The 15,601-nt window shown below is 44.1% G+C and overlaps 1 protein-coding gene across 2 annotated transcripts in view; it reads right to left on the reverse strand.

The window, feature by feature from the left end:
* The window catches only part of PDE4DIP (phosphodiesterase 4D interacting protein), a 533,445-nt gene that overhangs the window by 382,435 nt on the left and 135,409 nt on the right, over positions 1 to 15,601 (reverse strand). For both annotated transcript variants that reach the window (XM_033916500.1, XM_033916501.1), the window contains one exon: positions 7,228 to 7,351. In XM_033916500.1, the coding sequence (XP_033772391.1) occupies positions 7,228 to 7,351 (124 nt within the window). The remainder of the gene's footprint in view (positions 1 to 7,227; positions 7,352 to 15,601) is intronic.

A 15,601-nucleotide genomic window follows, 5' to 3' on the forward strand; every position in this document is an offset into this window, starting at 1 on the left:
CAACATCCTGTTAGCTTTCTTTGCCGCCGCCGCCGCACACTGAGCCGACGGCTTCAGATTCCTATCAGTACCCCCAGGTCCTTTTCCTGTTCGCTCTTCCCCAATGTTATACCTAGCAGTTTATACTCTGCTCCTTGTTTTTCCTGCCCAGGTGCATCACTTTGCATTTTTCTACATTAAAACTCATCTGCCAATTTTCTGCCCATCTCTCAAGTTGGTTCAAATCTCTCTGGAGTTCCTCGTTGTCTTTTTGTGATCTGATTGCCCGGTAAAGCTTTGTGTCATCTGCAGACTTGATGATGAGACTGGTCGTTTCTTCATCCAGGTCATTTACGTAGATATTGAATAAGATAGGCCCAAGAACTGAGTCCTGAGGCACGCCGCTAGTTACTTGCTTCCAGTCCGAGTACTCCCCATTTATGCCTACTCTTTGTTTTCTGTATTCTAGCCAATTTCCTATCCATCTTAGTATACAATATACAGTACTCCCCTGAAATTCGCGGGGGTTCCGTTCCAGGAACACCTGTGAATTTTGAAAAACCGCGAATGCATTTTTGCGCCTGTCAAAAGGAAGGAGAGGGCAGCTGGGGCACCAGTGGGTGCAGAAAATCATTTGTGGTATGCTCCAACCACCTCTTCCTGTTACTAAAGTCAGGAGCTGCTTTGATACGCAGTACAGGAAGAGGCGGTCGGAGCATACCGCGAATTAGTGAGTCCACGATTCACGAACTGTGAATTCGTGGGGGAAAATTCTCCCAGAACATTTTGTGGATTTTCAGCAGATCACTCACAGTTTTCTACAAACCAGAAAATATATGGCACGGATGGCATTTGATGCTTTTGAAATGTCATGTCTGTTGCTATGAGGTGTCTTGCTTGGCTACAAGTCTCTGACATGAATATTAATCTTCAGGACTGTTTAGCCAACATTCCATGCCTGAGGGAAGAACTCTTCGGTGATAGAACAGAAGCTGCTACTCAAAGGCTGACTCAGCATGAGCAGAATTGGAACTCTTTGAATAGATCAAAAACTAAGGGCTCCTTTTACGAAGCCGCGCTAATGGTTTAAAGCGCGATATAGTACGCGCTAAACTGCGCTAAAAGCAAAATAGGGAAATACAGACACGTTAAAATTAAATGCTAATTTTAACATGTCTGTATTACCCTATTTGCTTTATATTGTAAAGCCGCTTTGTAATTTTGAAAAGGTGGGATAGCAAATTTTTAATAAACTTGATTCTGCCCAATGTGTAGCTGCCTAAGTCAAAACTACACAGGAGGAAAATAACTTCATAAATCAAACAGCATGTTTCCCCTCTGGTTGTATGTTCCCTTTGCAATTGCTAATAAAGATATTTAAAAAATAAAAATAAAAAAAATTAAATGCTAATTATTAACCAATAAAGATGAGTACACTATCTCACAAACCAAACTGACACAAAAGGAAAAGGGTAGAACTACAATAAGTTGAAAGGAAAGAACTATTAAGGAAAAAACAAGGTAAGGAGTAGTAAAAAAATTTTTTTCCCAATTTCTGAGCTGCTATAATTGCCACGGAGACTAGGCTAATGATCTGTTAAGTTGTCCTTAAAAGGTCAATCATACTGAATTGTTTTTAAGCTGGTCTTGAAATAATCTAATGTGTGGATCTCTCGCAGGTAAGCCGGTGTTGAATTCCAGAGTGTGGGGGCGGTAACAGAGAAAATATTAATGCGCATAGTATTGATAATTTTTAGTGATGGAATTGTAAGCAGTGTCTATAACAACACCTGGATTTTTTTCTTGGGTGTTGACTCTTAAGGTGCACCTTGGCATCTGGTAACTATGGTTTGGATTATTCTTCCCGATGTATATCATGTTGCATTTGACCATATTAAATTTCATCAGCCATTTGGATGCCCAGTTTTCCCAATTTCCTAAGATCTTCCAGCAATTTTTCACAGTCCTCGTGTGTTCTGACAAGTCTGAGTAGTTTAGTGTCATCTGCAAATTTAATCACCTCACTTGTCGTTCCAATTTTTAGATAATGTATAAATATGTTAAGTAGCACAAGTGCCAGTACAGATCTCTCGTCATTTATCTCTACTCTTTGTTTTCCGTCCAATAACCAATTCCTAATCCATGACAGAACATTGCCTTCTATTCCATGACTCTTTAATTTTCTTAAAAGACGCCCATGAGGAACTTTGTCAAAAGCTTTCTGAAAATCTAGATACATTACATCAACTGGCTCACCTTTAAAGAAATCAAGCAAATTAGTGAGGAAAGTCCTCTTTTGGCTGATTCTATGCTGAGTCTGTCACATTAGAATATAAAAACATAAGAAGCGCCATCTCCGGAACAGACCCTAGGTCCATCAAGTCTGGCAATCCGCACACGCGGAGGCCCCGCCAAGTGTACCCTGGCATAGTTTTGGTCCCCATATCGCTCCAAGCTTCTCGTAAAGAGAAGTGCATCTAGCCTACCCCTACCCATGTCACTTCATGCCACTCATAAGGAGATGTACATCTAACTTACCCTTAAATCCTAGAATGGTGGATTCCACAATTACCTCTTCTGGGAGAGCATTCCAGGTGTCCACCACTCGTTGCGTGAAGCAGAACTTCCTGATATTTGTCTTGAACTTGTCCCCCCTTAGCTTCAGCCCATTTCCTCTTGTCCGTGCCACATTGGACATTGTAAATAACGTTTTTTCCTGCTCTATTTTGTCGATTCCTTTCAGTATTTTGAATGTCTTGATCATATCCCCTCGTAGTCTCCTTTTCTCAAGGGAGAACAACCCCAGTCTCTTAAGTCTTTCCTCGTAATCCAGGTTCTCCATACCTTTCACCAGCTTTGTTGCTCATCTCTGCACCCTCTCTAGCAGTTTGATATCCTTCTTTAGGTATGGAGACCAATGCTGGACTCAGTATTCCAAGTGTGGTCTGACCATCGCTCTATAAAGCGGCATTATGACCAAGCGGCATTATGACCAAGTTTGTCTACATGTTCCATAATTTTATTTTTTTTTATAATAGTTTTGACTATTTTGTCTTGCACCAATGCTCCCTGTAAGGAGAAGCTGGGTGTGTGCAAATTCTTTTTGTGTGTGAGTGACAAGTTCTATAAACCAACAATATTTGATCCCAGTATTAGCAATGCATTTCTGTATATAACACAAAAAACATCACACATATGGTAATTGATTTAGTTTAATTAATTTTTTATAGTATAATTTTACATGAAAGCTCAAACTTGATTATGTTATGATCACTGCTTCCCAGCAGACCCAACACAGTTACCTCTCATACAATGCCCTGCATTCCACTAAGGACTAAATTTAAAATAGCTCCCTCTCGTCGGGTTCCTGGATCAGTTGCTCTAAGCAGTAGTCATTTATTATGTCTTGGAATTTTACCTCCCTAGCACTCCCCGATGTAACATTTAGCCAGTCAATATTGGGGCAATTGAAATCACAAAACAAATATGAAGGGTACAAAAGATCAATTTTCAACGGTTCCAATCCTCATAAATTGGTGTCAGAACTTTTACGAAGGCACGTTAGGGCCTTAACGCGTGGAATAGCGCGTGCTAAAATGCCACGCATGCTAGCCGCTAACGCTTCCTCTTGAGAAGGCAGTAGTTTTTCGGCTAGCATACGCTAATCCGGTGCATGCATTAAAAACGCTAGCGCACCTTCGTAAAAAGGAGCCCTTAGTCTTTAAATCCTGTTCCACTGCAAGGTCCAGATGAACTTTGCTGAAAATACTCTATGAAAACAGGCAGAATGGAAAACAAAATGCCTCAGACTCAGGGCAGGATTAATTCTTTGAGGGCCCCTAGGCACAAAAGTACACTGGGCTCCCAGCCCCGCCCACACCCCCATTTATCTGTTTTTTTGTTTACTTCTTTATTTCATTTCTGCTCTGCCACCTCTCTATTTTTCTCACTCTGTCACCACCCCCTCCCCTATGCTCTGGCATCTCTCTTCTCCTTTCTTTCCTTCTCACCCCATGGTTTGGCATCTCTGTTTCCTTCCCTTCCTTGATTACCTGGCATCTCTCTCCTTTCCTTTTCTTCCATCTCTCCCTCCCCCTCCATGCTCTGACATCTCTTCCTTCCTTTTCCCTTGGTCTGGCTCCTCCTTCCTTTCCCCTTGATCTGGCATACCTTCCTCCTTCCCTCTGTGCCCTGGCATCTTTTCCTCCCTCCCTCCATAGCCTGGCATCCTTCTCTTCCCTCCATGCCCTTGTATCTCTTCCTCCCTCCCTTCCCTCCATTTCCTGGCATCTCCTTTCATTCCTTCCTTTCCCTCCATCATCTTCCTTCTCCCTCCAGTTGGGTGCAGCAATTTTCTCCCCCTCTGCTCCCTTTTCTCCTTCTGTCACCCTGTCCCAAAGCAGCCCCTAAGCGGGTGTGCCAAGGCCTGGCATCATGAACTTCTTTGGGCAGCAGCAGCAGCATTCACAATTTGCTGTTGTTGCTGGCTTCAGGCCTTCTTCTCTGTTGGGTCCTGCCTTCATGGAAACAGGAAGTAGGCAAGACCCAACAGAGAGAAAGGCACCGCACTGGCGGGCCCCCCTGACCATTTCGGGCCTTCATGCTTCTGGACTTTGATTTCACTACAACCCTCCTCCGTCTCCATTCCAAAGGAAGCTACTCTTCCTTTAACCTTCCTGCAAAGCCCTTTCCTAATGGTCTGGAGAAGGTGTAAATGGTAGGATGGGGTGCTTGCATGGGTGTAGGTGGAGGAAGTGGATGCTGGGGTTGGAGAGAATGAAGAAGATGGGGTGAATAACTAAAATAGGGAGAACAGGCCCTAGATGCTAGGTATGCTAAGAAAGAAGGGATGAATCCTAGCACAAGATCTTGCTGGGGATAAGGAGGAAGTGAAGGCTAGAGATGGTGGTTTCAAAGGAGGTGATGTGGTGAATGCCTGGAGCAATGGGGGGGGGTTAGGAAGTTTAGTAGGTGAATGTTAGGGGCAAGAGTCCAAGGAAAGAGGGATGAATGCTAAGGGAAGGGGTTTGTTAAGGTGCTTCAAGTGCATGGACTGGGTAGGGGGATGCTAAAAAGGAAGGAATGTAGGTGGGTCACCAGGGGATAAGAGAACATATGCACATAGCAAGTTTCTTTGAAGGCTGTTTCCTGCAGGAGGGCTGGAAGCTGCTTTCTGCTGCCCGAGATCCCTAGTAACGCCCCTGCTTCTTGGTCTTTCAGCACCACTGCCGTGCTAATAAAAGTTGCCTGAACAGTAACCGGCTGAGGCTCCACTGAAAATGAGAGGGAAAGGGAGAGGAGAAGTGCGTGAGCCTTGGGCACTGGGATCGCTAGTTAGCCGCCAATGTTCGGGGTAGGAAACCGTCAGGGTGGCAAAGGAGAGGGAGGAGGTTGGGGAGGGGAGTTGAGAATGAAAACGAATTACTTGAGGCGCACGGAAACAGCACAATCGGAAAAGGGCACCTCATTCGAGTCCTTAATACTGGAAAGGGGAGAGGAAGACTAAAGACGGCCGCACAGGGAGGTGAAAGTGAGGAGCCCCCACCTCCCCCGCTCATCGTGGTACGTTTCATTTAAAGATTGCCGGTCCCACTCACTACGCGTGCTGTTTGTGGTCCTGAGGCAGAGTGGGGCACGCATACATGCCTTCATTTCCTCAGTCGGGGGGGGGGGAGCAATCGGGGGGCACCCTGAAGAACCGTACCGGCGTGCCCCCCTGACCATTTTGGGCCCTAGCCATATGCCTACTGGGCCTACTCTTTAATCCGGTCCTGCTCAGACTAAAGTAGTAGCTGTATACACTTTAAATATATGCTCCTCTCAGTACAATCATTAGCATAAAAAACTCCATCCACAGATGAAACATAATATTTATATAACATCAAAAGGTAATGAGACAAGCTGACATCTTCTTCTTATCAATCCAACTATATACTATATAAGTTACTTATCTGCAGGTACATAAAATTCAATCTTGTCATCCATCAGTCACCCAACAAAAGATTTTTGTTTTGATGAACTGCATCAGGGGTTCAATCACTTCAAACTTGTCCACCCTTAACCACTCCAATGGCACCCGAACTTAATGCCAAGAGCCACCTGACTTTCCTAAAAAAAAAAAAAAAAAGCCCCCTGACAACTCCCCCCCATGTCCCCGACTCTACATACACACACTCCATATACACCCCCTCTACAGCAGGAGAGATGCCCACTCTCAAGTTTCAAGTTTCAAGTTTATTAGGATTTTATATACCGCCTATCAAGGTTATCTAAGCGGTTTTACAATCAGGTACTCAAGCATTTTCCCTATCTGTCCCGGTGGGCTCACAATCTAGCTAATGTACCTGGGGCTATGGAGGACTGAGTGACTTGCCCAGGGTCACAAGGAGCAGCGCGGGGTTTGAACCCACAACCCCAGGGTGCTGAGGCTGTAGATCCAACCACTGCGCCACACACTCTCTCCTGCCATTGCCCAAGCCCCCCTCCAAACTCCTCCCCCCCGAACTCCCCTTGGGCCCCCGATGACCCCCCCGCCCCTCTCTACTTTATTCAGGAAGTCCGGCCAGAGGAATGCCTACCTGCTGGCTGGGAGGCCCACCTCTTACAAAATTGCAGGCCTTCCCCTTCCTGGTGCATCCTGGATGCACCAGGGAAGGGGCCTAAGGCTCTGATTGGCCCAAGCTGCTTAAGGACCCTCTTTAATATATAGCACAACCTCCCCCTCCAATTTGATCTACTCTTATCTTATCTACTCTTATATAATTTGTATCCTGGTAACTCAGTGTTCCATTGATTGACCTCCTTCCACCAGGTCTCTGAGATGCCTTTTATATCTACCATATTTTAAAAATCTTTATAATTATTTTAGATATTGATGAAGTATTGCTGCTGGGCTATTTCCAAGACTTAATTCTATCATAGTTGGATTTTAAGATGCATGTAATCTGTTTTATAATGTTATGTTTGTGGAGCTAAATAATAAATACATAGAATTGAATAGACTGGAAGGAAATATACTCATCCCTCTGACTTCTTAAGCCCTGTGGCTCACATTCCCTTATCTGATCTCCCAGGCACTGAAACAATTACTTTGTCCTTGCTATTTCCAAAATCTAGAAGCATGCACCCAGTCTTCCATCCTCTCAAGCTTTGGAGCATGAACCCCTCTCCCTATTTCTCAAATTCTAGAGACCATATACCCTGTCTCCTATCTCTTGAAACCTACAGCATTTCCTCTACCAGACTCACCTCTTGAAGAAGCTGGATCTTGTTCTCCAGGAGTTCTTGTACATGCTCTGTCTCTTGTTGCCTCTCCTCGTACTGACGACGCAGTTCAGCTTCATTGTGATTAGTTAGATTTTCTTCTCCAGACCTATAACATGTACCCAAACAAGACAGTGTTAGCTAAGTCTGAAAAAAACACATGGAAAGTGCTTAATAATTCTTCCATCTCCCTGAGGCTCCTCTCAGTGTATCCCATGATGCACTGGGAAGGGGGCATAAGGCCCAGATGATTAAGGCCCCTCCCCTGGGAAGGGTCTTAAGAGTCTGAGCCAATCAGGGAATTAGGTCCCTCCCCTTGCATCCCAGGATGCACCAGGAAGGGATAGGCCAACCATTTTGGAGTGGTGGGTCTGTGAGCAGGAGGGACTGGGCATCCTTCATGCTGTTTGATTCATGTAGAAATATGAGAATGGTTCGGGGGGTGGTTCAGAAGGGCTAGGGAGGGCATCTTGTGGCAGGAGAGAGTGGGAATCCCTCCTGCCAATTTTTTGTAAAGTACAGGGAGAAGGGAAAGGTGGGAGGGGGGTGTCAGTTCAGCGGGAGGGTTTATGACAGCTGGAGGGAGTGGGCATCCCTCCTGCCAATTTTTATTAAAGTATGGGAAGGGGGTTCCTGGAAAATGGGGGGGGGGGTCAGTTTGACAGTGGGGGGGGGGGTCACAGTGGCAGGAGGGAATGGGCATCCTTCCTACCCCTATTTTTGTTCCAGGTCATCGGAGAGGGGCCCCGTCATTGGGTAGGGGGGGTGCTGGCTTAACTTATTTTTATGGGGCAGATATTGTGTGTGTTACACACACACACACAACATCTGTGCCCATACAAAAAAAATGAAAAAACATGTCAGACCTGTTGGTTTTTTCGGGTCAGTTTTAGCAATCCAAGTATGGCACTGCAATATTAAGTCATCGATTGGATGGCTTGTTTTAATGTTAATGACCTCATTTTAATAGTAATGAGGTCGTTTGCATGCCAGAGTCGGAGAATGTACGAATGCACAGAAAACCATGTGGTGAGCCATTTTTAACCAGGTCGGCAAATTCAGTTGGTTGCTAAATCAGTGAAACTAGTTTAGCGACCACTGACACATGATCGGAATGTTTAGTGTATCTGAGACAATACAGGATGTAGAATGCAAACAGTGAACATGAGAAAAAGCAGAGCTTATTAGGATGCTAAAATAAACAGGAACTCATTCTTTTCTCTTCTGTGAAGTCTGAATTAAATTTTCTATACTCTCTGTCCTGCAAAGCAACAAATAAACTGCATCTGATTTTTTTTATGACTACTCTTAACTTCATATTTATTTATTTAAAACATTTATAATATGCTTTGGTTCCTGTGTCTCTCTATAGATAAGGTACATAATTAAAAACTATTATTGGGTTAGTTAGTGAGGGGCCCTTTTCTTAACTCCTGAGATTTTAAGCATTCTTGCTGTTTCTTGTTAGATAACACATATCACATGATGAGGTCATGCACAAGGTAAGGGCCACATTGATTAAGAGCTGGAACTGGACAATGTTTAATTACTCTCTGTTCATCAATCATTGTTTTTTTCTAAATAAGAAGACCAATGTAAGCCTTGCTGGCAACATGAGAAAAATAACACCTTTTACTGCTTTTACTGCATACTCCCTCTGCCCACATGACTCACTACCATCCAATCATAGGGGCTCTTTTATACTGTGTTATTCCCAATAATTATGACACATACCAGATGAGAAAAGAATCTTGAAAGAGACATGAGAAAGATAAGGTTTATTGCTTGACCTCTGGGTCATCAGGGCTAATGAATATGCATTTCTCCATTCGGTTCATGAAATAGAATGCCTATAAAGACTAGGCTCTGGGTCCAGCAGAACAGACTCTGTCCTGATCTGGTTTCAGGGGGTTTATTACCCAACCAGGAGGTCAGATTCCCATTAGTTTTCCCTGCTCTTTGTTAGTGACTTTATAGAAGTGTGTGTGTTTTAATAGTTCACCTTAGTGTTTAGGAATCTGGACTATAATGTTTCTGTTTTTCTTACTTCTTAAGAACATAAGAACATAAGAACATAAGAAGTTGCCTCCGCTGAGGCAGACCATAGGTCCATCCTGCCCAGCGGTCCGCTCCCGCGGCGGCCCATCAGGCCCATTGCCTGAGTAGTGGTCTATACCTATCTATACCCTTCAATCCCTTTTTCTTCTAGGAATCTATCCAAACTTTCTTTGAAACCATTTAATGTTTTCTTGTCTACAACAGCCTCTGGAAGCACGTTCCATGTATCCACCACCCTCTGAGTGAAAAAGAACTTCCTAGCGTTTGTTCTAAACCTGTCCCCTTTCAATTTCTCCGAGTGCCCCCTTGTACTTGTGGTGGTCCTTAATTTGAAAAATCTGTCCCTGTCTACTTTTTCTATGCCCTTCAGGATCTTGAAGGTTTCTATCATGTCTCCTCTAAGTCTCCGCTTTTCCAGTGAGAAAAGTCCCAACTGCTTCAACCTGTCGGTATATGGGAGATTTTCCATTCCCTTTATCAGTTTAGTTGCTCTTCTCTGTACTCCCTCAAGTACTGCCATGTCCTTCTTGAGGTACGGCGACCAGTACTGGACACAGTACTCCAGATGCGGCCGCACCATTGCACGATACAGCGGCATGATGACTTCCTTCGTCCTGGTCGTAATACCCTTCTTAATGATACCCAACATTCTGTTAGCTTTCTTTGAGGCTGTAGCGCACTGCGCTGATGCCTTCAGTGTTGCGTCTACCATCACTCCCAGGTCTCTCTCCAGGTTACTGACCCCTAGCGGTGTTCCCCCCATTCTGTATGTGAACTTCTTGTATTTCTTGTCTATGCCTGTATGAAAATATAAGATAAACAGCATAAAGAGAAGTAAAATGACCGTGCATGGTGTGGTGTGTGTATCTTTGGGACTGTTGTGTCTGAGATAGGTGTGCTAAAATACTGCAAAAGGTGAAGTGGGAAAATATAAATATAATACTACAAAAAACTCCACTTAGGTAAAGCTGCTCTAATGGAAGAAAAGCCTCAGGTTTTATCAGCAGAGCTCAAGCTCAAACCACGCTATGCGGCTAGAACTAATGCCAGCTTAATGCTGGCGTTAGCGTCTAGTGCGCGCTAAAACCGCTAGCGCAACTTTGTAGAAGGATCCCTAAATTAAAGCAGTCTGTAATTCTGCCGACGTTTCACGGAACTAAGCCATTTCTTCAGGGCTATTCTGACCTTGCATAGATTTTCACGGGTCATAGACAGTGGAGTGCAGCAAGACGTCAGCGCGCTGACAATCCAGCGCCAACAATTCGGCGCAAGACAGAAGCACGCAGGGGAAAAAGTAATTTTTAAAGAGCTCCGATGGGGGGTTTGGGGTGGCGACCCCCCGACTTTATTGGTTAGTGTTTGCGCTGCTGTTGGAGGGGGGTTCGGGGGGTTGGAAACCTCCATTATAGTGAAAATGGAACTTTTTCTGATTTTTTTCGGGAAAAGTTCCGTTTTCTCTATAATGTGGGGGGGTTCACCCCCCCTCGCCCCCCCCTCAATGGCAGCACGAACACTAAGCAATAAAGTGGGGGGGTTGCCACCCCAAACCCCCAGTCGGAGCTCTTTAAAAATTATTTTTTACCCCGCGCACTTCTGTCTTCTGCCGAATTGTCGGCGCGCTGGCATCTGGTGCACAATTATCCCATCACCGATTTTCACAGAGCTGTAAAAGTACCGTATTTGCCGGCGTATAAGACGACTTTTTAGTACCTTAAAATCCTCCCCAAAGTCGGGGGTCGTCTTATACGCCAGGTACTGTTTACATGCCCTTACTTTACATGCCCTAACATCTCCTTCCTTACCTCCTTACGGTGCTTACGGTACTAGTAAACCTGCCGGGACATCAGCGGGGCCATGGCGGGACATCAGTGTGACAAGGGTGCCAGCTCCTTCATCCTGCGCAGCGGGAAGCAGTGGCGCTCTGGCCCCACCCCTTTTCTCTTTACTATGTCTCTCGCACATGCGGCCGTGTGTGGAGTCTAGCCCTTAAGGAAGTTGCGGGGGCGAGCAGGAGGCGTGCCGCTGTGTATGGCTGTGTAGGGCTGGCACTCCTGTCCCATTGATGTCCTGCAATTTTACAGGTTTGTATACAGCCAACCACAGTACGGTACTTCACCATTGTACAGTACAGTATAGAAAATGTCCAGCAGTCAAACCCCTATCAACTCTATTATGGCCCCAGCAAAAAGAACGAAATATGAAGCAAGTTTTAAACTTAAAGTTGTAAACTTTGCCATGGAACATAATAATTGTGCTGCTGCAAGACATTATGGAGTAACTGAAAAGATGGTTCGGGACTGGAAATCAAATGAAAAAGCATTGAAGAGTATGCCAAGGGGTAAGTGTGCATTAAGAAGAGGCATCGCACACTGGCCAGAACTTGAGAAACATGTGGCAGACATGGTGAATGAGCATCGCCAAAACGGTAATGTAGTGACACGAAACAAAATACGATTGTTTGCACTTCAGTGGGCCAAATCTAACCCAGATCACAGCAACAATTTTAAGGCCACTATATCCTGGTGTAGTAGATTCATGGCAAGGCATAATATGGTACTAAGGCAGAAGACAAAAATTGCCCAAAAATTACCTGCAGATCTGGATAACAAAGTAGAGAGTTTCCATCGCTACATAATAAAACTGCGCACTAAACATGGCTACGCATTAAGTAGTATTGGAAATATGGATGAAACTCCAATGAATTTTGATATGATTGGAAATAAAACTGTCCATTAAAAAGGTGAAAAAACTATTTTGATTAAAACAACAGGACATGAGAAGTCCAGTTTTACAGTGGTACTAGCATGCACAGCTGATGGCAACAAACTGAAACCAATGATTATTTTTAAAAGGAAAACAATGCCAAAACTCAAGTTCCCTGCTGGTTGTTTTGTACATGTGAATGAAAAAGGCTGGATGGATGAAGAGGGTGTAAAACTATGGCTGGATAATGTATGGAGCAGACGACCAGGTGGTCTAATTGCAAAACGAAGTCTACTTGTGTGGGATATGTTCAGGGCTCATTTAACTCCCACCACCAAGGAAAGGCTTGCAAGACTAAAGACAGATGTGGCAGTTATTCCTGCAGGATTGACATCATTGGTTCAGCCACTGGATGTGTGCCTAAACAAGCCGTTTAAAGATCGCATTCGAGAACAGTGGAATGAATGGATGGTTAGCGGCGAAAAGTCTTACACAAAAGGAGGAAACATGCGTGCTCCACAGTTGAACGTTTTGTGCCAATTTGTCATAAAAGCCTGGAATGACATTGATGCACAAACAGTAATCAAGTCTTTCAAGAAGTGTGGCATATCAAATTCATTAGATGGTATGGAGGACGACTACTTGTGGAACGATGAAGAGGAAGCTGAGGCCACACCATCTGATACGGAATTACCAGATCCATATGATGACTGCCTTGCAACTGTACCACAAGATGTCATTGATTAACTTTTAGAATCAGATGACGAACAGGAGGCTTTTGAAGGCTTTTAAAGGGAAACTGTCATGCCAGCAAACTTGCTAGGGACTTGCCCGGCACTTGCTCTCTCCCTCTATGTGTTATCTTCCTTCCTTCTTCGACACCAAACTCTGCAGCAGGGTTAGAAACACGGAAGACTGTGAAGACCTGCAAAGGGACCTAACGAAACTGGAAGACGGGGCAAAAAAGTGGCAAATGAGTTTTAACGTAGAAAAATGCAAGGTCATGCATGTAGGGAAAAAGAACCCGATGTTCAGCTACAAAATGGGGGGAACACTGCTAGGGGTGAGTAACCTTGAAAGGGACCTGGGGGTGATGGTCGACACATCACTGAAACCATCGGCGCAATGTGCGACAGCCTCAAAGAAAGCAAACAGAATGCTGGGCATCATCAAAAAAGGTATTACAACCAGGACGAAGGAAGTCATCATGCCGCTGTATCGCGCAATGGTGCGCCCGCACCTGGAGTACTGTGTTCAATACTGGTCACCGTACCTCAAGAAGGACATGGCGGTACTCGAGGGAGTGCAGAGGAGGGCGACTAAACTAATAAATGGTATGGAAAATTTTTCATACGCTGACAGGTTAAAAATGCTGGGGCTGTTCTCCCTGGAGAAGAGGAGACTTAGAGGGGACATGATAGAAACCTTCAAAATCCTTAAGGGCATAGAGAGAGTAAATAAGGACAGATTCTTCAAACTGAGGGGAGCCACAAGCACTAGGGGTCACTCGGAGAAATTGAAAGGGGACAGGTTTAGAACAAATGCTAGAAAATTCTTTTTTACGCAGAGGGTGGTGGACACATGGAACGCGCTTCCGGAGGAAGTGATAGGCCAGAACTCTGTACAGGGGTTCAAGAAGGGTTTGGATAGGTTCCTGGAGGATAAAGGGATAGAGGGGTACAGATAGAACTTGAGGTAGGTTATAAAAGTGGTCAGAAACCACTTCACAGGTCGCAGACCTGATGGGCCGCCGCGGGAGCGGACCGCTGGGCGAGATGGACCTCGGTCTGACCCAGTGGAGGCAACTTCTTATGTTCTTATGTTCTTATCATTGACAGTTTCAGTTTGGTTAACAGTTTAGAAAACAAATAGCATGGCAGCTCCCATGGGTTTATTGTTCTATTCAGCTTTAGTGAATTAAGTTTAATGTTTACCGTACATGTTTGATGATATACAGCCTTGTAACAGTTTTCCTGCTAAGTACCTGCATGTCATAAACATTTGAATTAAAATTGTTGAAATAAATTCTGATGTTCTTTTAAATTTTATTTGTTGTGCAGAAGGTGTGTGGAAGAAGGGGTAGTCTTATACGGCGAGTATATAACAAACTCTATATTTTAACTGTAAAAGTTGGGGGGTCGTCTTATACGCCCAGTCGTCTTATACGCCGGCAAATACGGTAATTAAATAATATGTATCACTTTCTATCCTCTTATATTTATGTGATAACATTATTGAAGGTGTCTACTTACTTATAGCGTTGTGCTCACGATCTCACCAGTGTCCTACATATTGAACCTCAGTGTCTCAGTTTTCAAAGGAGAAACAGCCAACCACGTCCCTCCATGTCAACAGCAGGGGGAGTGCTGGCCTCTCCTCATTGGATAACAGGCTCAATCATTACTCAATGGGCGTGTTAATCCTACTAGCAGTGAAAAATAGAAAATGTCATACTTTTTTACTCTTTATTATTGTATCTATATCTTGTTGTATAGAGTGTGGATTAATAAAAATAAAACCGATCTAAACATGTATTTAATCCTTTTGGGGTGAAGTGTCCAATTCAAACATCCAGCGTTGTTCTCTCTGCTGGAGATGTGTCTGTTGCCTCCACGTGATACCTGTTGTATATGATCTAGCACAGTGTTCTTCAACCTTTTTACACCCGTGGACCGGCAGAAAAAAAATAATTATTTTGTGGACCGGCAAATTACTAGAACTAAAATTTAAAAACCCCGTTTCCGCCCCATCTCTGCGAGCTCGGTCCCCACAAATCATCTGATCCCATCCACACAAGCCTCAGTTATGATTTTATATTGAATGTATTTTATTAAAGTATAAAAAGAAACAATATTCTGTACAATTGTCATTTTATAAATACAAATAATTCAGAGCAAGGATCAACAAAACCCCTGTCTCCCCTCCCCTTCACATATATCCCCTCTACTATCAAGAAAACTGAACAAGCCAAATTATTACAGAATGCTACACAGAAATATCATGCTAACAGAATACTGCAGTCACACATGACAGGAATAGTTTTAGGGGAGTGCAACTAGGGCAACTGCCCCCTGGTCAGAGAGCGCCCTAAGCCAGCTGGAAGCTAAAGAAGCACTTCCTGGGTTTTGCAGTCCCCAGTTATGTCTAACACCAGCTCTAGCAGGATATATATTTCAAATCTGATATATTCTAATCACAAAATAGAAATAAAATTATTTTTTTCTACCTTTTGTCGTCTCTGGTTTCTGCTTTCAATCTTCTTTTCACTCTCTTCCTTCCAGCGTCTGCCCTCTCTGTCTCTTCAATCCAGCATCTGCCCCTTCCATCCACTGTCTGTCCTCTCCCCCTTCCATATGGTATCTGTCTTCTTTCTATGCCCCTCTCCCCTTTCCATCCAGCTTGTACCCCTCTCTCCTTTTTACATGATTCATTCCAGCTTCATTGCTCTCTTCATTTTTCTCTCTCCTACACCAGATCTATCATCGTTGTCCCTCTCTGCTTATTTTTCTGCTGACCCCTTCCTATCATCAATCTCTCTACTTTCTCATGCCTGTGTCTCCCCTTCCCCTCCTCTAATCTCTCTGCCAGCTGTTTCCTT

The sequence above is a fragment of the Geotrypetes seraphini genome, chromosome 12 (genome assembly GCF_902459505.1).
Source record: "Geotrypetes seraphini chromosome 12, aGeoSer1.1, whole genome shotgun sequence".
Lineage (NCBI taxonomy): Eukaryota > Metazoa > Chordata > Amphibia > Gymnophiona > Dermophiidae > Geotrypetes > Geotrypetes seraphini.